The sequence below is a fragment of the Gopherus evgoodei genome, chromosome 2 (genome assembly GCF_007399415.2).
Source record: "Gopherus evgoodei ecotype Sinaloan lineage chromosome 2, rGopEvg1_v1.p, whole genome shotgun sequence".
NCBI classification, from domain to species: domain Eukaryota; kingdom Metazoa; phylum Chordata; order Testudines; family Testudinidae; genus Gopherus; species Gopherus evgoodei.
Genome location: NC_044323.1, coordinates 38,055,511 through 38,079,888, shown reverse-complemented (window position 1 = coordinate 38,079,888; position 24,378 = coordinate 38,055,511). Strand labels below are relative to the sequence as shown.

The following is a 24,378-nucleotide window of genomic DNA, read 5'->3' as shown; positions in this document are numbered from 1 at the left end:
GCAGGAATGGTGTCCTAGCCTCTATTGGCCAGAAGCTGGAAATGGGTGACAGGGGATGGATCACTTGATGATTACCTGTTCTATTCATTCCCTCTGGGACACCTGGCATTGGCCACCGTAGGAAGACAGGATACTGGGCTAGGTGGACCTTTGGTCTGACCCTGTATGATCATACTTGTGTTCTTATGTGAGGTGGGGCAGGGCTTAGGGATGAGCAGGGTGTTTGGAGAGTCCACAGAAATGTTTCAGTCAAAATGGGGGTCCTCAGGTTGCTAAAATTTGACAATCACTGCCTTAAAGTATTGTTAGTCCTTTATAGCTATCAACTGAAGTTGTGTCCGGCAAAGACTTCTACATTCAGTGTAGGTCCTGCTAGCTATCCTGCCACAACCATTATCTTTTTGGATGGGTGGGTGGGTGGTGGGTGGGTATGATAGCTACTGTTATATTTCCCTAGTCCATGTATAGTGTACAAATATATTTTCTTTGCTTGGAAACTAAATGGCTTTTTCTTGACAAATATAACACAACTGCATGTGCTGCTGATATTCAGTTAATCCAAGACATTGTAACCACCCCTCTGTCTAAAAAGGCAGGAATTACTGTTTATATACTCTGTAATTACATGGTACTTGCTTACCATGTACCATAGATATCTTGCTGCTACTAGTAACGTACCGTAAGATTAAATAATCCACATTTATCATCTGAGTAAAGAGTGTGTTGCATGATATTTTTATACCATAAAACAGAGCATTATTGTAATGTCATTCTTGACCCCTTCTAAAGCTAACTTGCTTTAGTTCAGTCAGAAGGTAGATCTGTAGAATGAAGGAGAAATTATCTGCTGATCTATTTGTTGTGGCTGTTTCTAAAACACTTTAACTGTTCATTTTAAGACCACTGGATTATTGTCAGGAGACTGTTATAAAATGTTTGCCATCTGTTCTACTGCTTGCCTGGAATTTCCTTCAGATTGCATAACATGGCACACTGAATTTATGAAAGGTGACCCTTCCAGTCCTTTTCAAGTGCTTTGAAGAGTTGTTAACAACTTGTGTTTCCATACATTTTTGTCATAGTGAGGCATAGAGATACAAATCCAGTTTCATGCTTGCTTTAGCATACAATCCCTTGTGCTTTGAGCCATTCGGATTATATTTATTCATCAAAAGAGTCTGACTGGCAGGACTAGCAGCAGTATGCACTGGAAAGCATCAGCAGACCCACAGATAGGCAACTAACCGTATTGTTTAAATGCCAGTAGGAAGACTGTGATTAAACCTGCTTAAAATATATTAATGAGTAGAGCTAGTGAGAACCTTGCAGAATGCAGTTTCGAAAGGAGTTTGCAAAGTGAACCCATAAAGTTTGGTTTTCAGGAATTAGAAGTGAATGAGATTCTTAATATTGTCTTGTGGAATCTAGTTCAAATGAACTTAATACTCCCTAGAGAACCAACATCCGCCACCTATGCTCCTAGAGCTCAATAGATGTTATTGGAAGAATGGACTTCCGGGGCTTATTGAGGTTAAGGAGAGGCAGCTTTTACAACAGTGACAGGGTTCAGATCTGAGGCATGGAAGTTCCGTTGCCTTCAATACCTCTTTGTGCACAATCACTGCTCACAGCCACCAAACATTTGCAGATGGACTCCGTGTTGTATGAACTTAAGTTGAATTTGACCCAGAATTCTTATTTAGTATTTTTTTGTGGACAAAACAAAACCTTTCACATATTTCTGTTAATGATTTCATCTGCTGACAGCACTGTCACCATAGTCAGAGTGGGTTACATCACTATTTCTGTTGCCCCAGTGGTTGTGTTATAAATTCAGTTGTAAAGTTTCTTCTGGGCTGAAATTTATTATATGCTGCACAGTTGTATCCTGACACCATTTTTTCTATTTTGTTTTTAGTAGGGTTATAAAAATTTGGGTTTAAACAGAACTGCTACATGGTACAGTTTAGGACAGGAAGTGAAGAAGACTATCCTATCTAAATAACACTACTGGGGGAATTGATTTAAAGAAACCATAATTACCAAATTCAACAGCACACATTGTACCAAAACACTATCCTGAACCTCCATTCGGTACTGTCTAAACGAAAAAGTGCTGTTTGCTGAATCATCACACACCATTCAGCATCCCAGAACTGATTCTTCCTAAGCACCACTCCCAGCGTGGTCAGTTACTCAACATTTTCTCACTACAAATCAGATGTGCTGCAAAATATATTCAAAATAAGCAAAAGATGGTAAATAAATAAATTGGAAAATGGGCCAAGGCCCAGCCACCCATTTCCAGATCTTGTATATCTTTGGAGGTGCTGATTAATACAGTGCTATAATTTAATCAAATGCAAGAAAAGTGACGAGAGAGCAAGAGAGGAGAAACGGTTCTGTTTACTGATGGTACTAGTGCTAGGCTGACTTTAGTGCTGTCTGCCTGCCAAGTTTTGCCAATACTGAGACTGGTATATTCTCTCCCGCTGCTTACACACACACACACACACACACACACACACACACACACTCTCTCTCTCTCTCTCTCTCTCTCTCTCTCTCTCTCTCTCTCTCTCTCTCTCTCTGTCAATGGCTACCCACTTTCTAACTGACTGTAGCCAGATGTCTTTCAGGAGAAAACCAGCGTGTGTTCTCTGTAATTATTTACAAATGAGAAAAGGGGGCTCAATTTGTTAATTGCTTTTTATAAATTGATCACCCAACTCTAATATGTGTATGGAGTATGAAAAGTTATGAACCAGGGCTAGAGCTAACTGCTTTTCTCTTAAGAACTTTTCCTTTAGAAAAGGCTGATCATTTTTCTCCCATGAGGAGGAGCACTGTTAAAAAGGGAAATTCAGTATAAGATGAGAAGCCAGAGGTCAGGATTCCATTCCAAATAACTTCCAGCCTTGACAAGAAAGGAAATGAAAAGGGTTATGAAGAAATATGATGTTTATGAACAACAGTGTTGAATAAACCACGCTCTCTGAAACAGAAGTCATGCATGGATTTTCTCCTAAGTTCCTGCATCCTCTCCCTTTCATCTCCTCCTTCACCACCATCCCACCAATCATAGTGTTCTACTGGGGAGCTCACTGTCTGTAGCAAAACCATATTGTCTGTCCTGGATCAACTCTGAATATCATCTGAATAAACATGCCATCAAACAAAGAGCTGCAGATGAGTATAATATTGTAGTCTCATACTGCAGCCACGGCAGGAAGTGAGAGGAAATAACAATAAACAACATCTGAAATCCTTTTTGAATAAGGACTTCAGTACTGGCATAAAAAAATCTTGGTCTATGTTATTTCAGTTCTTAATTTAATCAGTGGGTATTTCTAAATCACCTATCACTGTACTATCTAGCAGCTTTAGTTCTTTTGGTGTGTGTTTTTCTTCCACACATTTATGAATGTAGTATTTGAGAAAAGTTTTACCTGCTATTTCCTTTGTGGCTTGTACACCTTTTTCATGGCCGGCTTTTGCCAAGGTTATAGTGTGATAAACTCAATAGGATTGGTCCTCTGCATCGAAAATCCTTGTCAAACACACTTGAGCCTCAGCAGTTAAGTACTTTTTCTGTTTCACAGGATTTTCAATGGAACAGTGTCTCATTTTCTTCTGCCATTTTTTTTTGGAGGGGAGGTCACTGAGCACTATACAATGAATACAAGTTTATGTTCTGTGTGTGCTTGTTTAATCCCGCCCCCCTGCCCCCCGCAACTTTTCAAGACTTCTCCAATTTGGAAAAGCGACAGTGGCAAATGTGTCATTTTTCCTCCTGGCCATTCCGTAGCCTTTCACAGTTGAGGAACTTTTGAAAAGTTAGAATGGGAAAAATGGGGAAAAAAGATAAAACTGGTGGAGAGAGAGGAACATCCTAGATATTGCTAGTTCTGTTACTCTCAATAGCAAAAAGGGGAAGGAGAAATACAGGGAAAACCAAAAATCTGAATTTTTTAAAAAGGTTATATTTTGAAAACCAAAATAAATTTTTCAACTCAAAATTAAACACATTTTCTTTGTTTCATTTTTATTCTGAGATTTACCATTTAAAAAAAAATAAAATGTCATTTTCCATGACAAAAATTTTGCTTTTGGCATTTTTTGGCATAAAACTTTTTGACAAGTTCTACAGAATAGACTTTTTTTACAAGACAGCAAAGAGCCTACAAAATTAGAATTTCCCCGGCAGATGCATTTAAACTTCTTCTTAATATTTTGCAAGTTTAAGGTTAGCTACAGTAGCATGCCAAGCCTGCATGCCAGTAACTACCAAGATATACAGGCTGAGTGAGCTAATCCTTCCTCTCCTCTCTTCTTTACTCTGGTTCTGACCCATCTAGGAACCAAGCTAAAGGCTTTGTTTGGTAGGCTGGAGGTGTGAGTCACTTGAGAGCTATCAAGTTTCAAGGCTTCTCATTGAATAGATACTATTTTCCACTACAGATCATTATGATTCTATCTCCTTACCTTCTCTGGGGGAATAAGTGCCTGATCAGACAGGAATGATGAGTCATTCGAATCTAAATAGCCTTGTGTCTTGTTTTCTCATGAATGTGAAAGTTCTATTTCCACAATTCAAAGAGTATAAATATGTAATTAAAAACAGGAACAGGTACATCAGTTATAGTTAAAGCTGAAGTTTGGTTCTTTCCTGCCACGGCCTCTTTGCTGGCAGTATTCTCCTCTACCCATCCCCGTGATATCCAACATCTGTATGACAAGGTCCCTTTTTTGGCATTTTGGAAGAAAATTGTTTCATAGTACATAAAGACCCCTAAATCCCTTTGCTCAATTAATGGGATATTCAACAGAATGGGTTTACAAAAATAATGACTATTACAGCAACCTGAAAAAATCACTCACGTAACTCAGTGTCAACACATTAGAGAGAACAGGTGGGTGCATCAAATGCTTCTGTGGAAAATTTTTAAAATATATCAAAAACGCAAAGGAAAAAGTATCGATTCGCAAAGTTGTTTCTTGGTGTAGCAATCTCTAAACTATATTTTAAACCACTGAACACTGGTAAAATATTTGTCACCCTGCTTAAATGAGTATGTAAGCAACACTGTTCCTGATGTGTGTTATTTCCTTCATACTATATCTACCATTTATTCATACGAAAAGCTTGCAGCTCTACCCCCAAGTGAAATATTAGATTTGATCTCAAATAGATGAAATAAAATAATGGGCCAGATCTTCACCTGATGTAAATCAGAGTTTTTCACTGAAGTCAGTAGAGATCAAACAGTTTACACCTGCAAAGGACTGGCCCAGTAATCCAAAATCTGCTTTTCCACCCCAGGGAAAATTCTAAAACAAATAGAATTAAACCTATTTACCAAATACATTTGAAAGCACTTCTGTACAGTTTGATTCCAAACAGGTATCTTCCAACCTAATGAAAAGATGTGTCTGAAGGAGTAAAAGAAAAGTTTATAATTCAAGGCTAGAATAGTTGCAGCAAATCTGTCTTTTACTGCCCAAAGAACTGCTTTGAAGGACTGTAGTGTTTTTTAGGAAGGAAATAAGTGGAGTGTGGTGTAAATTCTCATGTCCAAGATACTTCACTTGTCATCTCACTTGCAAAACAAGACTGTTCTGGAGTTTTTAGGTTTGTTTCAGCAGTTAGGAGAAGTTTCTGCAAATCAATTAGAAGAGTTTGAAATGAGCTTATCTGGGATAATTAACCTCAAAAAGATTTTGGCCACATTTTATTAGGTCTTGAATTTTAAGATGATTTATTTTACAAAAACATTTTGAAAGGAAGATATCAATGAATGTGAATGGCTGACGTGGAACCATTTGCTTCAAAGATGGCATGTTTAAGTGGCAAAATAAACTTGAATCTTGATATTCTTCTCCATGACTTTTTCAGCAAACTCTTCCCCCCCCACCCCCAAATTGTTAAGGTGGGATTTTTTGAGGCTTGAAACCTTTAGATCAGAGAGTTATATCTAACAAGCTGACCCTGTGTTACAGTGTCTGCTTTTAACCTTAAACATTTCAGAGAAGATTGAGCTTCACAGCCTGTTTAAAACAAAAATAAATAAATCCCTGTGCCAAATGTGTTGTATGTGTGTTTTCTACCGTGCAGTTTTGCTGGATTGGATTCAGGTTTAATGTTAAAATAACCATTCAGAAAACCTAGCTGAACTATTATTTTGAATGTAACTTCTACTTTCTCAAGTCTTTTAACAGTAAATACTATTATTTTAAATACATTTCCCCTACATTTCCTTTAAAAAACATGATGAAGAGTCATTCATTTCCCACAAGCATGCTTCATTTGGAAAGCTCATGGTTTCACCCATATACTTGGACAAATATTCTGAATTCCTATTCCACATATAAAATGTGTATAACTGCCCAGTTGAGTGCATTTATATGAAACAGAACATATATTTAAATGTATATTTCAAATAACATTGACATGCTTTAAATATATATTATTTTCTTACCTATGGAATATGGTAAATGTTATGCAGTCTGCAGAAGGCATACCATGTATTTTGCATACTGTGCACATAATATATTTGATTAAATGTACAAGAAAATTCTGGCTCACAAAGGAGCACCGTACTAAAAAAACCAAGTGCTGATGTTTGTACAGAGAACTGTGCTAATCACCACCTAAATTCTGCCTGCCGATGGCAACAATGTTATCCGTGTGCGTATATTGGTGAAGGTATGTTGTTGGTATCCTCTCAGTATCTGCAGATTCAGCCATGTCTCCTCTTTTCCTACCCCTGCCCATTGCATAAAAAAAGCACAGAAGTAGGAAGGAATTTTTGAAATAGTTCAGCATTTGAACACTAGACTTGGACTTTACATGTGTATAACACATAGGGTGCCCAGATGTCCCACTATTAAGGACTTTGCATGTGTATAATACCGAAGGTTGTCAACTTTCTAACGGCAAAAAACTGAACACCTGTGTCCCGCACCTTCCCTGAGCCCCATCCATGCTCCACCCCTTCTTCAAGGCCCTGGCCCTGCTCTCTCCATTCCTTCTCTCTCCGTCGCTCACTCTCTCCCACCCTCAATCACTTTCACCAGGCTAGAGTAGGGGGTTGGGGTGCAGGAGAGGATGCGGGTGTGACGTTATGTAAATCTATATGATTTTGTTAAAATATGCCAATGAGTGAGAATATAATGTAATTAAAATATGCTTCATGCAAAAGGTCTCTGATAAGGTATCATTACAAAGCTTATAATCTACTGAGTGTGGTCATCCTATTTGTATAATTGTATCACTCTTGTATCTAAAACTAGAAATATGAAATATAACTCTGAGGGCCTGTTGTAATTATGCAAAGTGTGAGCCATTAATGGTGGTTTGGAATCTTGATGGCTCCCATCAGCCAGGACAATAGACTGGGATGGGTCTGTTTGCAGGCAGGCCTTCCTGTGAGTCAGGCTGGGAGGAATGAAGGCTTGGATCCTCACAGGAAATGTGACCATGTCACCTGGTACTGAAATCCATCGTAAACCTTGTGCTTTTCCATTTAGAAAGGGGGGTGGGGACCCAGAGAGCCAAAATATTCCCGCCTTGTGCCAAAGCCATATAAGGGGGTAGAACAGAACAAAGGGGGCTCCAGTCATGAGAAATCCCCTTGTCATAACTGTCCTACTCAGATCTGAACCTTAGAGTTCAGAACATGAGAAGCTAGTATGAAACCTCCAAACTTAATTACCAGCTTGGATCTGATATCGCTGCCACCAGCCAGAAAAAATTCCAGTGTCTGGCTCACTCTGGTCTCCCCAAAACCTTCCCTGGGGAACCCCCAAGACTCAGATGCCCTGAGTCTCACCACAAGGGAAATAACTCATTTCCCTTCCCCCTCTTTACCTCCTCCCAGATTTCCCTGACCTGGGGACCCTAGGATACTCCCTGCTTCAAGTCCTTGAAACACAAGTACCGAGAGATCAAATCTCTCTCTCCCCTCACCCAGAGGGTATGCAAAGTCAGGCTTAGTAAATCTAACACAAAGAGATTCTCTCTTCCCCCCTGTCTTCTTCCTCCCACCAATTCCCTGGTGAGCTGCAGACTCAATCCCCTTGAGCCCCCACTAAAAAAAAATATCCACAGGTCTTAAAAAGAAAGCTTTATATAAAAAGAAAGAAAAAGACATAAAATGGTCTCTGTATCAAGGTGACAATATACAGGGTCAATTGCTTAAAAGAAAAAAATGAATAAACAGCCTTATCTAAAAAGAATACAATTTAACACATTCCAGCAACTACACACATGTAAATACAAAAAACAATATAAACCTATTGTCTTACTATCCTTGTACTTACAACTTGGAAACAGAAGATTAGAAAGCCTGGAGATAGAAAGATCACTCTCAGAGCCGAGAGGGTCACCGAACCAAGACAAAAAACAAAGAACTCACCCCCAAAACTTCCCTCCACCCAGATTTGAAAAAGTCTTGTTTCCTGATTGGTCCTCTGGTCAGGTGTTTCAGGTCACTTTTTGTTAACCTTTTACAGGTAAAAGAACCTTAACCCTTAGCTATCTGTTTATGACACCCCTAGACCAGGGGAAAGGATTGTGCCCAGACTATGAAGGCATCCAGTCTGTGAAAGAAATTTATTCTGATGGTGAGATTTTATCTGTATTCAGTTTTCTTACTGTATTAGGCATAGACTTGTGGGCTTTATTTTATTTTGCTTGGTAATTCACTTTGTTCTTTCTGTCACTACTTGAAACCACTTAAATCCTACTTTCTGTATTTAATAAAATCACTTTTTACTTATTAATTAACCCAGAGTATGTATTAATACCTGGGGGGGGGCGGAAAAACAGCTGTGCATATCTCTCTATCAGTGTTAGAGGGTGAACAATTTATGAGTTTACCCTGTATAAGCTTTATACAGGGTAAAACAGATTTATTTGGGGTTCAGACCCCATTGGGCATCTGAGTGTTAAAGACAGGAACACTTCTTAAGCTGCTTTCAGTTTAAGCCTACAGCTGTTAGAGGACATGGTTCAGACCTGGGTCTGGGTTTGCAGCAGGCTAGCGGGTCTCGCTCAAACCGGTCAGGGCACTGAAGTCCCAAGCTGGGAGGGCAGGGAAAGCAGGAGCAGAAGTAGTCTGGGCACATCAGTTGGCAGCCCCAAAGGGGTTTCTGTGATCCATCCCACCACAGCAGTGTCCTAGCAGTGCATACCACAGCTCTCAGGAAGCAGCCGCCAGGTCCCTGAAGCCTCTAGGTACATGGGTGGCCAGGGAGGCTTCACGCGCTGCGCTCGTGCGCTTGAGGTGCAGGATGGGGCTCCAGTCTGTGCCAGGAGGTTGGAGTGTGAGCTCTGGGCTGGGATGGCGATGAGAGGTTTGGAGTGCAGGATGGGGCTCCAGTCTGTACCAGGAGGTTGGAGTGTGAGCTCTGGGATGGGATGGCGATGAGGGGTTTGGAGTGCAGGATGGGTCTGCAGGCTGGGCCAGAGGGTTGGGCATGTGGGGAGGGGGTGAGGGCCAGAGCCCTTCCTGCACCCCAACCCCCTGTCCCAGCCCGGAGCCCTCTCCCACACCCCGGAGCCCTCACCCCCCCTCACCGCTAGCAGGAGCCCTCACCCCCCTCTGCACCCCAACTCCCTGCCCCAGCCCGGAGCCCCCTTCTACACCCCCAAACCTGTCATCCCACCCCATCCCCAGTTGGAGCCCTCACTCCCCTGCACCCCAACCCCCCTGCCCCAGCCTGGAGCCTCCTCCTGCATCACAAACCCCTCATCCCTGGCCTCACCCCCAGCAGGAGCCCTCATCCCCCACCCCCACATCCTAATTCTCTGGCCCAGCCCGGAGCCTCCTCCTGCACTCCAAACCCCTCATCACTGGCCCCACCCCAGAGCCTGCAGCCAAACCCCCTGGCCCAGCCTGGAACCCCCTCCTGTACCCCAAACTCCTCATCCCCAGCTATGGTTGCCAGGCAACTGGTTTTCGACTGAAATGGCTGGTCAAAAAGGGACCCGGTTGGCACCATCTGCCGGGCCGTTAAAAGCCCTCATCCCTGGCCCCACCACCAGTCGGAGACCCCTCCTGCACCCCAAAAACCTGACCCCTGGCCCCACCCCCAGCTGGAGCCCTCACCCTTCCCATACCCCCCAACACCCTGCCCCAGCTCAGAGACCCCTCCTATATCCCAAACCCTTCATCCCCAGTCCCATCCCAGAGCCCACACCCTCAGCCCATACCGAGAGCCCATACCCTCTCCTGCACTCTGAACCCCTCATCCCCAGCAGGAGCCCTCACCCCATCCTGCACCCCAACCCCCTGCCCCAAGCCCAGTGAAAGTGAGTGAGGGCGGAGAAGAGTGAGTGATGGAGGGAGAGGGATGGAACGAGCAGGGGCAGGCTTCAGAGAAGGGACAGGGACAGGGGTTTGGTTTCGTGTGACTAGAAACCTGGAAACCCTACTCTGTGTGCCAAGGGACCTGATCTGAAGCCCATGGAAGTCAGTGCAAGTCTTTCAGTTGATTTCAGTGGAGTTTTGGTCAAGCCCCAACTGGTCATGTTGTGGTTTCTCCATCACGGCAGAATCCCTAGAACAGGTACAGTCAGCATTGCCAGTTCCATGCCAGCGCTCCAACAGCACCTAGGGTTCAAGTAGGCTGAGGGTGGGTGATGGCCAGAAGTTAGTGCAACCCTGACGCTGGCTCTGACTCATGCTAGGGACGAACTGGTAGTCCCAGGATCTGCCGGGACCAGGGCAGAAATAGTCTGAGAATCCAGGAGCTTCAGCTGTCTCCTTTACAGCTTCCCCTCTCCACCGCCTACAGCGGTTGTTGCCTGGATTTGGATGAAATGATCAGTAGAGGGTGTGTACTCTCCTACTGATTAAATAAGGAATATAAAAGAGAGAAACGAAAAAGATCATTTCAACAGCACACGGCAAGATGGTACAGTGGGAATGAATATCTGCTATTACATCTCTGCTACCACAGCTGCTTATTTTTTAATAAAAAATCACACAGCTGACATCAGGGCTTCATAACTGGTGTATCTCAGGCCGTTGGGGTATGGGGCAGATTTTTCTCCATTTCCATCTTTTGGGAAATTCTTATGCCATTTTCCTTCTAATTTGTGTGCTGCTGTAACGTAACTAATAAACCCACAGTGAGCTGTACGCTCTACTAGCAACCCAGCCTCTGCCCAGTGGAAGCCTCTTTCATGCCAAATCTTTCACTGTACTATCACTGCTGGCAGATGATTACTTTTCCAGCTTGCTAACCGGAGCTCTTTGTCTTAGCAGGGCTTTGAACATATGGTTTTGCTCAACACTGGTTAAATGATAATAAATGGGCATTTTCTTGACAAGCTAGTCTGATTTTTGCATGTGTAAAGTGATGCTATTTGTTTAGATTTTCTTTTAAAATGTACTTCAAGCTCAAAGTGTGTGTACCAATATTTTTTTTAAATAAATACACTTCCAGTTGGCCCAATAGCCACATTAACTATCCTTCACAAGCCTAATACTACCTCTTTAATCCACTCGCCATTAACCTGTCCTCTTGGGAAAGAGATGAACCTTGGTATGTGCATTGGAAGTCAATGATTTCAGGCACACTCAGGCTAGCACCCAGAGTGAAGTCTAGAGCTCAAGTCTCTTCAGTGACATCTTCCTTTTTACAGCCCCATCACTTATCATCTGATGTCAGGTGCTGAAGTATTGCACAAGGGGAGAGTGGTCTCTAATATAACCAGACCCAATCCAGTTAGGGCTTGGTAGGTCATAAAACCAACTCTTACATAGCACTGAAACATGAATACACATTTACAGTAGGTGCAGAGTCAAGTATCACCATGTGGAGACACTTGACATGCTGTATATTTTATTCTGGGATTATGTTATATGAATTTTATCTAATACTCCAATCCAGCTCTTGTCATTTTCAGAGCTACAAGATCAAGAGAAAGACAATTACACTTTGCTATAGAGTCCTTCAGACCAGGGCCGCCCAGAGGATTCAGGGGGCCTGGGGCAGGGCCGGGTCTTTAGCGGCAATTCAGCAGCGGGTCCCTCTCGGAGGGAAGGACCCACTGCCAAATGCAGCTGAAGAATGAAGCGTCGCGGTAGAGCAGCCTAAGTGCCGCCAATCGCAGCTTTTTTTTCCCCCCCCCACCGCTTGCAGCGCTTGTACTCACTGGGCGGCACTCTGAGGCTTCGGCAGCACTTCAGCAGCGGGTCCTTCACTTGCTCCGAGTCTTCCACTGAACTGAAGGACCCGCCACTGAAGACCAGGGCGAGTGAAGAGTCCACCACGGAAGTGCCACCGAAAACCCAGAGCAGCTCACGGTGCCCCTGCGGGGCCTGGGGCAAATTGCCCCACTTGCCTCCCCCCCCCCCGGGCAACCCTGCTTCAGACAAATATCAGAAAAATGCTCCTCTGCCTATATTTGTGAATAGATTATAACATTCCCAGTCCTGTCAAATGAACTTCTTGGTAATTGGAATAGAAGAGGATACTGTTTTATATATTTATTTTTAATAAGGGTGGTTTTAGTGAACTAACAAAGTTAAAAAGATTTTCTATAAAAGCAACGACAGGAGTATTTCAAAATGAAATTCTACATTCATTATCTATGTTACTGTCACCTGGAGCCATAAAAACTATTATTGTGGAAAGTACAAGTGTCATGAGGTGTAAAGAATTTTTCCTACGATGTTCTTGTTGATAGCTTTGTACAGCCAGGTAACTTCTTCCATTTAAGGGGTTTGTGTTTTCACTTAAGAATAACTAAATGATATGGCGAATGCAGTGGGAGTGACTTGAGAGATGTAGATGGCGAGAATTGCCAAATACATGATTGTCATATATTAAATATGTCATTACAGTTGTCAGATTACACCTTTTCCCACTGGCATTCTAAGTATCTTCAAATAAAATATCTTTGTTGAACACCTGCCATAAGCTTGCAAACAGACAAGTTCCTGTAAATGCCAGGCATTCAAATAAATACCATAAAACATTACAAACAACATGTACACAGACAAAACCCATGTAAATCCACATCTTGCAATAGCTTCGAAGGAAATCTGGACCATAATATCTGGGCGTCTGAAGTATGTGCACTCTGAATGGAATCCTTCAGACTCTTTTACATCTGTATAACACCTTTTTGCAATAATACTTCAGCTGAACTCTTTACTCAGTCGGATCTGTGACTGCTTTTAGATATCACCTATTGTTTGAGTCATCCCCCTACAGTATCCTGGAAATCACAATCTAAGCTGTTTATTTTGGTCCTAATTCCTCAATGTACTTAATTATGTGCCAAAATGTAACCCTGAACATGTGAGTAGTCCGACTGAAGTCCGTGCGTGAACTCACATGCGTAAAACGAGGCACATGTTTAAAGGACTTTGCTGAATCAGGGTCTTAGAAAGGAGACTATTTCTAAGACAGAGTATTTCATTCTTTTTACCTACCCGTATATCTCATATGTTGGTATGTCTTCAGTGAACCAAAGGGTGCTGAAAAGCGGGAAATCTATGTAGTCTAGTGGCTAGAGCACTGACCTGGGACTCAGAAAATGTTGGTTTTATTACTGGCCTGCTGGTTGACCTAGGGCAAGTGAGTTCACCTCCCCATACCTCAGTTTCGCCAGCTTTAAAATGGGGACAGTGGTCCTGACCTCCTTTGGAATCTACTGATGAAAAGTGCTATATAAGAGCTAGCTATTGTTATTTAATTATTTATAAAATAGCTTAGTTATTCACACTACCCAAAGCCCATATCCTACAATTTCCCTGAATTTGGTGAATAATGCAGGAAGCTTACGCTGGGTGACTGGTGTCTATGCATGCCTATCGAAAGTGAATAAAAGAGGAAAAAACCAAATTCTTCAATCCTTATGAAGGCAAACTGCCACTGATGTTTGAGAACCAATACTGGGCCTAATTCTGTCCTTGGATCAACTGATGAAAATCCCAGGTAATTCCACTGAAACCGTTCAAGTGTGAACTAGAGCAACCAGTGGAACAGAGAACACCATTTGATTTTGTCTTCTGTAAATGGGATTGATATTTTGGAAATTGTCCCAGGTCAACTAAAAAGCTGGCCCACAATGTGCACTTCTCCATCAGTTTGTATACATATGTTTGTATGTATATGTACACCCATACACCACATGAGATTTAGCCTTTTTATTTCTATACTATTCACCTGTACTTACTTTAGGTTTTGTTTATATTTGTTCTTGTTTTACTTAGATCTGTTTGTTATAACTTATAAAATTCTGAACAACAGAGTTTGATAAATTTCATTTTAGAGGCAGCTAGTATCTTGTGTTTCTAGCTTTAATCCTTTGGATAGGTTTGCAAAAGAGCCGTCCAAACTCTTCCCACAAATTGAGGATTAAGTGGTTAAGGAAATTGTAGGTCTGGAAAATTCTTCCTTGACTAAGTGAATAGACGGTTATTACTACCATCAGAAAACTGGTTTACAGACAGTATAAGCCACTGCTTGCCAACTTTCTATGGAAGCCCCTTCAGGGATAAGTTAAATTTGTATGTGCTGCTTACTTGAAGTATTAGTGGCAATGATAACATATCAACAGTGGTTCAGCCTCTGAATCTCTGGGATGCTTTGAACTGTCTTTGTGTTTCTTTCCAAGTAGTTCTGAAGCATGATGGACGTTCTCATTAGAATGACCTTTGTTCAGAACCTTCCTGGTTTCCAGTTATCTTCACCCTTCCCTCCCTGTTTCCACTGTTATCTAAAGGAAAAATGTACCACTGGCAAACAAGTAGAAATATGCATTATGGCTACTAACTACCTGGGTCAATTTATTTATTTACTTAAATATTCTAACAATTAAATGTTTCCCTTGTATTTTTGTACCTGGCCTGAGTATTGGTTGTGATGGTAACATTTACAAATGTGAACTGGAAGAGAGGTTTGCAAGCATATGAGGACACTGGAGTTACACCAGGAATTAATTTGGTGCAAGGTGTTAAAAGGTAATCCTGATACATGAATGTGACTTTCAAGATTGTATATATCACCTTCAGCATATTGTAGGTATATAGATCTAGAGAAGAATATGACAAAAGGCATGTACGTGTTACCTCAGAGCCATCAGCACTCAAGTGCTAAATGAAACAATAGATATTTTAAATGTCTGAATAAGCCAGAGGGAAAATGCTTCTCAAGAGAGTTACATTTAAGAAGCAGACAGCAATAACTCTGAACTAATAAAAATGCATTTTAGTGACCATTGTCTGGTAGGATTTCTGCTTAACCTAAGAAGACATATGGTAGAATACAATTCATGTTGAAAATCCATTTGCAATAGGAAATCTGAAAAGTTTAGATTTTAAGTGACTAAAAAAGCACATGAAGAAAAGGTGAGGCTATAAAAAATTACAGTTTTTTATAAGCAGAGAGAATTATTTTTTTTCTACCAGTTCACAAAAGTGAACGTTGTAAAAGATGTTTGGGTGTGTTTTATCTGTCTCTGTGAACCTCTGAAATCCAGGTCACCTGCAGTTAGAGACCTAAATATAGATTTGGGAGCTGAATAGTAGACATCCAGGTTTTAGAATATTACCAGCATTTGAAACTATGAAACTGCAAGCTGTGTTTTAAAAGAAAACAAAGGCAAATGAATCCTCTAATCCATCCCATGGGAATGTAGGATGTTTCCTAGAGTATATTTTCTGGTGTTTTGTCCAGCATAGTTTTAAATTTTTGAATTAATGAGTTTTCTATAATTTCAGCAAGGAGTTACCTCATGATATTTAGTGATAACTGCTACTACCCAGGAAGGTTGTGTTTTTATTAAAATAGCCTCTCTAGTTCCTGCACAGTGCAACATGTAAAACTGTATATCTGACAAACTCAGTTATACTGTGCAAGCATTTAGTTAAAGTGGTCAGGAAAAGATTGTTAGTGAAGATACATGAGCGGGGAGAGGTGGTTATGATATGGACTGGCACTCTGGAGATCTGGGTTAAATTCCTTGCTCTGCCACAGATTTCCTGTGTGGCTTTGGATAACTCATCTAATCTCTTTGTGCCTCACTTACCTGTGACAGAAGTGGAGTTGTGCTATAATACTTCATGTTGACTAGAGTTGACTGAAAAACAGATTTTCTGTCCTGTAGGAAAATGAGAGTGTTCCAGATTTTTTGTTGTTCTGAAGTGTCAAACCTTGGATTTCCTGTGAAGGGAAATATCCTGAGTTGGGTGCCATCACCTATCTCAGGTATCACTGTCCCTCTGTGCTGTTCCTTCTTCCCGGGTTGCATCCAGATAACATAGAGGGGGAAGAGAGACACCCCTCCTCCCCAGACAGGAGATGGGAGGGTGAGGAGGGGGAAGGGAAATCCATACGCATGAGATAGGAAGGAACACATTTACTATCACCATCGCTGCTACCACCATTCTTCCCATCAAAACTTTCATCAGAGTTGACATGTTCCTGCAAAACAGCATTTTCCAATGGAAAACGATCTTGTTGGAAAAATTTTTCAACCAGCTCTGATGTTGACCTGGTTGTTGGGATGTTTACTGTTTGGATATATTGGTTTTAGCTTCATAGGAGACAGAAAGGAAACCAAGCAGAAAGGAAACAATGGCTCAAGATAAACCACCCCTCAGTAAACACTAATTGTTCTTAAAAGACAACGTCCAAACTATTAACTGTGAAGTATCTACCTCCTGGCTCCAGCCAGCTTACAGAACAGCTTGATGGGACAAAATCGGAGGGCCCGGACAATCTCCATCCGAGGATATTAAAGGAACTCGCGCGTGAAATTGCGAACCCGTTAGCGATAATTTTTAAGCAGTCTATAAACTCTGGGGTTGTGCCGTACTACTGGAGGATTGCTAACGTAGTCCCTATTTTTAAGAAAGGGAATAAAAGTGATCCGGGTAATTATAGGCCTGTTAGCTTGACGTCTGTAGTATGTAAGGTCTTGGAAAAAATTTTAAGGGAGAAATTAGTCAAGGACATAGAGGTCAATGGTAATTGGCACGAATTGCAACATGGATTTACTAAAGGTAGATCGTGCCAAACAAATCTGATCTCCTTCTTTGAGAAGGTGACGGATTACTTAGATAAAGGAAATGCGGTAGATCTAATTTACCTCGATTTCAGTAAGGCATTTGACACGGTTCCGCATGGGGAACTGTTAGTTAAATTGGAAAAGATGGGAATGAATATGAAAGTTGTAAGGTGGATAAGGAACTGGTTAAAGGGGAGACTCCAGCGGGTCGTTCTGAAGGGTGAACTGTCAGGCTGGAAGGAGGTTACTAGTGGAGTCCCTCAAGGATTGGTTTTGGGACCGATCTTATTTAACCTTTTTATTACTGACCTTGGCACAAAGAGCGGGAATGTGCTAATAAAGTTTGCGGATGACACAAAGTTGGGGGGTATTGCTAACACGGAGAAGGACAGGGATACTATTCAGGAAGATCTGGACCACCTTGTAAACTGGAGTAAGAATAATAGGATGAAATACAATAGTGAAAAATGCAAAGTCATGCACTTAGGGATTAATAATAAGAATTTTAGATATACGTTGGGGACGCATCAGTTGGAAGCGACAGAGGAGGAGAAGGACCTTGGGGTATCGGTCGATAGCATGATGACTATGAGCCGCCAATGTGATACGGCTGTTAAAAAAGCAAATGCGATTTTAGGATGCATTAGGCGAGGTATTACCAGCAGGGATAAGGAGGTGTTAGTACCGTTATATAAGGCGCTGGTGAGACCCCATCTGGAATATTGTGTGCAGTTCTGGTGTCCCATGTTCAAGAAGGATGAATTCAAACTGGAACAGGTCCAGAGACGGGCTACTAGGATGATCCGAGGAATGGAAATCTGCCTTATGAAAGGAGACTCAAAGAGCTTGGCTTGTTTAGCCTGGCTAAAAGAAGGCTGCGGGGGGATATGCTTGTTCTATATAAATATATCAGGGGCGTTAAGGGAGGGAGAGGAATTATTTAAGTTTAGTTCTAATGTAGGCACGAGGACGAATGGGTACAAATTGGATATTAGGAAGTTTAGACTTGAAATTAGACGAAGGTTTCTAACCATTAGGGGAGTGAAGTTTTGGAACAGCCTTCCGAGGGAAGTAGTGGGGGCACTTATCTGGCTTCAAGACTAAGCTTGATAAATATATGGAGGGGATGTTATGATAGGATAGTTTAATTTGGGCAATTGATCTTGGATTATCACCAGATAAGTCTGCTCAATTGTCTGCGCGGAGATGTTGGATGGGATGGGAACTGAGTTACTGCAGAGAATTCCTTCTTGGGTGCTGGCTGGTGAGTCTTGCCCACATGCTCAGTGTTTAGCTGATCGGCATATTTGGGGTCGGGAAGGAATTTTCCTCCAGGGCGGATTGGCAGGGGCCCTGGAGGTTTTTCGCCTTCCTCTGCAGCGTGGGGCATGGGTCGCTTGCTGGTGGATTCTCTGCAGTTTGAGGTCTTCAAACTAGTTTTGAGGATTTCAATAACTCAGTCCTGGATTAGGGGTTGTATAAAAGTGGATGGGTAGGGTTCTGTGGCCTGCCTTGTGCAGGAGGTCAGACTAGATGATCATATTGGTCCCTTCTGACCTATGAGTCTATGCGTCTATGAGAACCAATTTTGACAAGCAGGGCCAAAGCCTGGGAATTGACAAGCAAAAAGATAACAGTTTAGAAAGAGACTCCCTTTCAAGAGGGCGTTGCTGTTTAGGGAGTTGTTTGGGGAAGGCAGACGGAGATGGGCACCTGCTGGGTGTCTGAAGATGCTTATGCTACCATCAACAGAGAGTAAGCCTGGTGGTAAGATAGATATGCTTGCAGGTTTTACAATCTCTCTTCTTTAAATATTTTGGTTTTGAGAAGGCCATCTAATCACGATATATGCCACTGGTCAGATACCTGAAGGAAAGAACCATAAGTGCCAAATTCAGTTGGATCCATTGAGTAAGCATGTTGAGTGCTGTAGTCCAGGGCCCAGTCAAATAAGGCTTGTCTGCACAGAGACACTAAGAAAAGTTAAGATGCATCAACTAAAGCTCTGAAGTGAATGTGTGTTAAATCCCTGTGTTGACACTCCTGTTCAGGAGTAAAGTGGCCTGAGTATGTTGTAGCTTAATCCTAGGAGTGTATTCACTCGGGATTTGATGCATTTTAACTGCAGAGTACAGTAGAACTTCAGAGTTATGAACACCTCAGGAATGGAGAATGTTCATAACTCTGAAATGCTCGTAACTCTGAACAAAATGTTATGGTTGTTCTTTCAAAAGATTACAACTGAACATTGATTTAATATAGCTTTGAAACTTTACTATGTAGAAGAAAAATGCTGCTTTTCCTTTTTTTTTTAGTAGTTTACATTTAACATTTACATTTAAGACAGTACTATACTCTATTTGCTGGCATGTGTGTGTGGGTGTGTGTGTGCGCTGCTACCTGATTATGTACTTCTGGTTGCAAATGAGGCATGTGGTTAACTGGTCAGTTCGTAACACTGGTTTTCATAACTCTGAGGTTCTACTGTAATTTCACAGCTTCAGTTAATTTGTCTTAACTCTCCTGAGTGCCCCCCATGTAGACATACCCTCGAGGGAAGAACTGCAGAATTCCACCTCAGGATAGGTAAAAGCACCAGGCTTGGACCTGACTCGGGAAGGGGGCGGCTCTCAGAGAGACTAGAAAGGTGACAGAGATGTAGCTAGCCTTGCAGCCATGACAAATACTTGTCTCTCTCACCATTCAGCTGTCTTGTTCATTAAGATTGCAAATGCTTCAGGGCAAAAATTGTCTCTTAGGCTATGTCTGCACTGCTCACCTTAGAACGGCATGGCTGTGCCACTGCAGCTGCACTGTTGTAAGGTGAGCAGTGTAGCCGCTCTTTTATGACCAGGAAAGAGCTCTCCCGGCTACAAAATAAAACCATCCCCAACGAGGGATGGTAGCTTTGTTGACGGGAGATTCTCCCAATGATGAAGCACTGTCCACACCATTGTTTTTCATTACCCTGAGCAACAAAAGTTTTAACGACGAAAGTGCAGTGTAGACAAAGCCTTACTGTGTGTTTTACAAAAAGAAAGTCTTGGTCTCATCCCTGAAGAGATGACAGCTGAAAAGACAAAACAGGCAGACTAATGAAGAGTGGGGGAAACAACACATGAGGAAAGTAGCAAAGATGGTGATTGGCTGCATTTTGATAATGCCTGCTTTAGTCAGCCTTTCTGATTTTCACCCAAAACTGAAAATGGCCTTCACTGTGCAATAAGTTTTGATCTATTTTTTTGGCACTATGAAAATCTATTCCTTGAAATGATTTCTCCTTTGTTCAGAGCTTATTCTGATTGCTCTCATGAAACTTTTGTGCCATTTATTCTGTTGTTAATTTACTGTTAAAGGTTGACAATAGGATTAATTTATCTTTCAAACTCTGGCAATATCTAGACATTTGTTAAATCTTTTTAGAAATGACTTTTTTTTCTTCTTTTCTGTAGGTTTCATATATACTGGAGAAGTTGTGCACCGAATGCTAACAGCTACACAATACATAGCACCCTTGATGGCAAATTTTGACCCCAGTGTGTCAAGAAATTCAACAGTGAGATACTTTGATAATGGTATGTGATAATCTTACATAAATGAATTTGTCTATCCCTTGGCTATTTATATTTTCCTAAATAGCTTTAAAAAAAATAGATGAAGGCTACTTAAAATATTCTTTGTGGCTAATAGGCCATTTAAAGAATGTGGTTAAATATTTGTAAAATGGATTCTAAAATGTGGCATGAATGGATTGTATTAAATGGTTTAAAAAACCCCCACAGACGGTAGAACATGTAACACCACTTCTAGACTTGAAATATACTTTATCATTTTAAAGAGGAAAATCTATCTCCTGCCAAGGTGCATAGCCCTCTTGATTCATCTATGTAATAAGTCCTGTCCACCCAGTAGCTATAAAGAAAATAGTCTTGTGAGATGTAATATTAAGTATACACAGAGGCAGGGCATGTACGAGGTTGATAAACCTGTCACTGATTAAGTGTGCAGTGTGCCCCAGTATAGGAATTCAATAAATTAGTCTATACTAGCAGTCCTTCATAGGAAAATCTGAAAAGCTAAAAAGCAAAGTGAAATGTTATACTTAGGGCTCTCTTTGGCATACATTTCTAAAGCATTAAATATGAGGATTGTAGTCATGTAGTCTGTTAAAAATCAGCATTTTGAAAACTTGATCCTCTGCGATGAAATGACATATAATGCCTTAACTCTGATCTCTAGTGGCAAATCTAGTGATACCACACAAGATGCTGATTCTATATTTCATATTTAAAACTTCAGGGTACAGTTTTAAAACATGTATGCTTAAAATTAGGCATTTAAGGCCAATATTTTCAACAGCAGGAGCCTAAAATTAGAAAGACTGCTTTATATTTATGTTTATATTAATAAGGACTGTGCCTATTCCCGAGAAGGGAGACTGGCTGGGCCTGGAAGTGCCCACTCTACAAAACATTTCTTTTGAATTTGCTTTCCATGAATATTCTAACAAATTAATTTATGGGGAGGAGAGTGAATTGTAAGCACATTTTATGGAATCTTTATGACAACTTTTCATGTTTGTAATAATGAGTATTCATGCCAGAAAATATATCTTAAAAGTTATGCTAATCCAAACAGAAATCAGCAATGCCTATATGTCACTCACGATCCAGTAATTTTTTTTGCAGAATTTATCTGACAAAAACATTCAAATAAATTCATTTGAGAAAACCATGCTCCCTTTGCAGACAATTTACAAAGAGAAAAGTGATGACATTCATCCAATAATTTTTTTGACATGAATTGTTCTGCCAGCTGTGGTCCTAACATAGTGTGTTTGGTCAGCTATTTTATTTCTTCTTAAAGTGATGTTTGCTGATAAAGATAAAGGCTATATGGAGAATTTCCATCATCATTAATTGTTAATCTAGCTATACAACCAGTTAGGTGCTATTGTTGAACCTGTATTGTTGATGTAGCATTACGTATGGGTATCTGTATATGTGTGTATGTATGTTATATGTCATATCCATGAATGACAAATGCAAATACCTGCAGATATAATGGATCTACAGGTGTGCTGTAACCACTGAGGGAACCTGGCTAACTGAAAGGGATCTGAATGTACTTGAGGAGGAATTGCTTAGGCTCTAAACCTCCCTAACATAATTCCCTGATGCTGGGAGGGGCAGACTCCATTACATTGCCCTTAAAGTGATGGGGCTAGGCCTCAGAGTATGTGTCCGCCCTTGAAAGTAGCTAACATTTCCATAATCATTAAGTTTTGCTCTGCTGCATGTGCTTTAGGACCAAGGAATTGGCTGGTTACTGTAAATGAAAAGAAATAGAATAAGTCACATCATCAGCTACGTAGTTCTGGTTTTGCCTTTATCGTTCTCCCTCGGCTGTTTCTCCTTGAAGTGCATTAGTTACTTTGGAAACAATTCTGTATCAATATGGGTAGAGCTTATTGACCTACCCGTGCTGTTGCCTCTCGTTGTTGTTACCAGTCCGGCAGGCAGCACCCTGGGAAAAAGAGCCAGTGCCACTGAAGCTGCTGTCTCCCACTTATGCACAGCAGGGCTGAGATCCAGGGCCACCCAGAAGATTCAGGGGGCCTGGGGCAAAGCAATTTTGGGGGCCCCGGCCATTAAAAAAAGTTGGAAAACTATAGAATATTATATTCTCGTGGGGGCCTCTGCAGGGCCCAGGGCCTGGGGCAAATTGCCTTATTTGTCCCATCCCCCCCAGGCGGCCCTGCTGAGAACTATAGGGGGAGTAGAGTCTGGCCCATTGATGAATTTTCATTTGTAACATTATGCAGGTGAAAATGAATCCTAAAATGGGAAAAGTCCTTTTAAAATTAAAATTTAAAATAATCTATTTAGCATTCAAAAATGAGCTTTCTTGCTTATTGCTGTCCACGAAGAATACATTGCGTGCAGTATTGATTTATGCACTAAGACCATGAAATATACACTTCCAAATGATGTGATAGACTTGCACGTTCATAGTTTCCTAAAACATATTGGCAAAAAACAGGCATATAAGCTATTGTGCTAAAGATCTATAGCTGAGGAGTTTGCAGGATTCATCAAACATGTGTTGAGCTACAGGCATATTGACCCACCTTGAAGCATCCTCGTGACACTGTATAGTTAATATTTATTGCCAACCCCTAGTATTCTTCAGCATTCAGCTACACACTGAAACTTTACATTGTACAGAAAAATTAATGTTGTTTATATTGTTGCATTGTTAATGGAGAAAACTGAGTACCTTAAATAATCACTTTTTCAATATCAGCAATTCCATTAACTTTTCAACTTTGATAGCTATTGGCAGGGGCGGCTCCAGGCCCCAGCACGCCAAGCACGTGCTTGGGGCGGCATGCCACGGGGGGGTGGTCTGCTGGCTGCCGGGAGGGCGGCAGGCAGGCAACCTTCGGCGGCATGCCTGCAGAGGGTCCACTGGTCCACCAAAGCTGCGGGACCAGCAGACCCTCCGCAGGCACGCCTATGGGAGGTCCACCGGAGCTGCGGGACCGGCAACTGTCAGAGCGCCCCCCGCGGCATGCCGCCGTGCTTGGGGCGGCAAAATGTTTAGAGCCGCTCCTGGCCATTGGGTTGTTATAGGATAAATGAAGGACATTGTGGTGTTGTGGTTAAAGCAGCAAGCTTGGAGTAGGAATACTGTGTTCTGTTCTTGATAATTGACGCTGACTCACTCTATGACTTTAGGCAAGTAACTTAATCTGTCTTGACTCTAATGTATGTATATAATCAATATAATTAATTATAACACTGTAATAAACATGTTACAAGAGGGTTTGGTGCTCAAGTAAAATTTATTAGATTTTTTGGTGCTTTGAGGTCTTTGGCTGAAATGTGATATATAGGGACAAAGTATTGTTTTTATTTAATATAACTTCAGTAAATGCTTACACTAATGTTAATGAATATTTTTCTTGTGTTTTTCTTCCCCTCTCTGGGGCTCACAGGCACAGCACTTGTTGTCCAATGGGATCATGTACATCTGCAGGATAATTACAACCTAGGCAGTTTTACTTTTCAGGCTACCCTTCTCAATGATGGACGTATCATTTTTGGATATAAAGAAGTAAGTTGGGTCTGAAAACTATCATTGGAATAATTATATCACTTTACAATTCCACAATTTCTGTTTGTCAGGACCTACTCTGTATAATTTTTAGTTTGGTTACTTGAAAGTTCAGATGTGTCAAAATCACATTTATATTTTGCTACACATAAGATCCCTGTTCATCTGAAACTTGAATTCTTTTGTAAAGCTGAAGGACATATGATTACCTTGAAAACCTTCACTTG

The 24,378-nt window shown here is 41.4% G+C and overlaps 1 protein-coding gene across 1 annotated transcript in view; it reads left to right on the top strand.

Annotated features, from left to right (window-relative positions):
* PLXDC2 (plexin domain containing 2) overlaps window positions 1-24,378 on the top strand; it is a 419,584-nt gene that overhangs the window by 278,377 nt on the left and 116,829 nt on the right. The window contains 2 exon segments of the mRNA XM_030550413.1: window positions 20,485-20,607; window positions 24,033-24,151. Of these exon segments, the coding sequence (XP_030406273.1) occupies window positions 20,485-20,607; window positions 24,033-24,151 (242 nt within the window).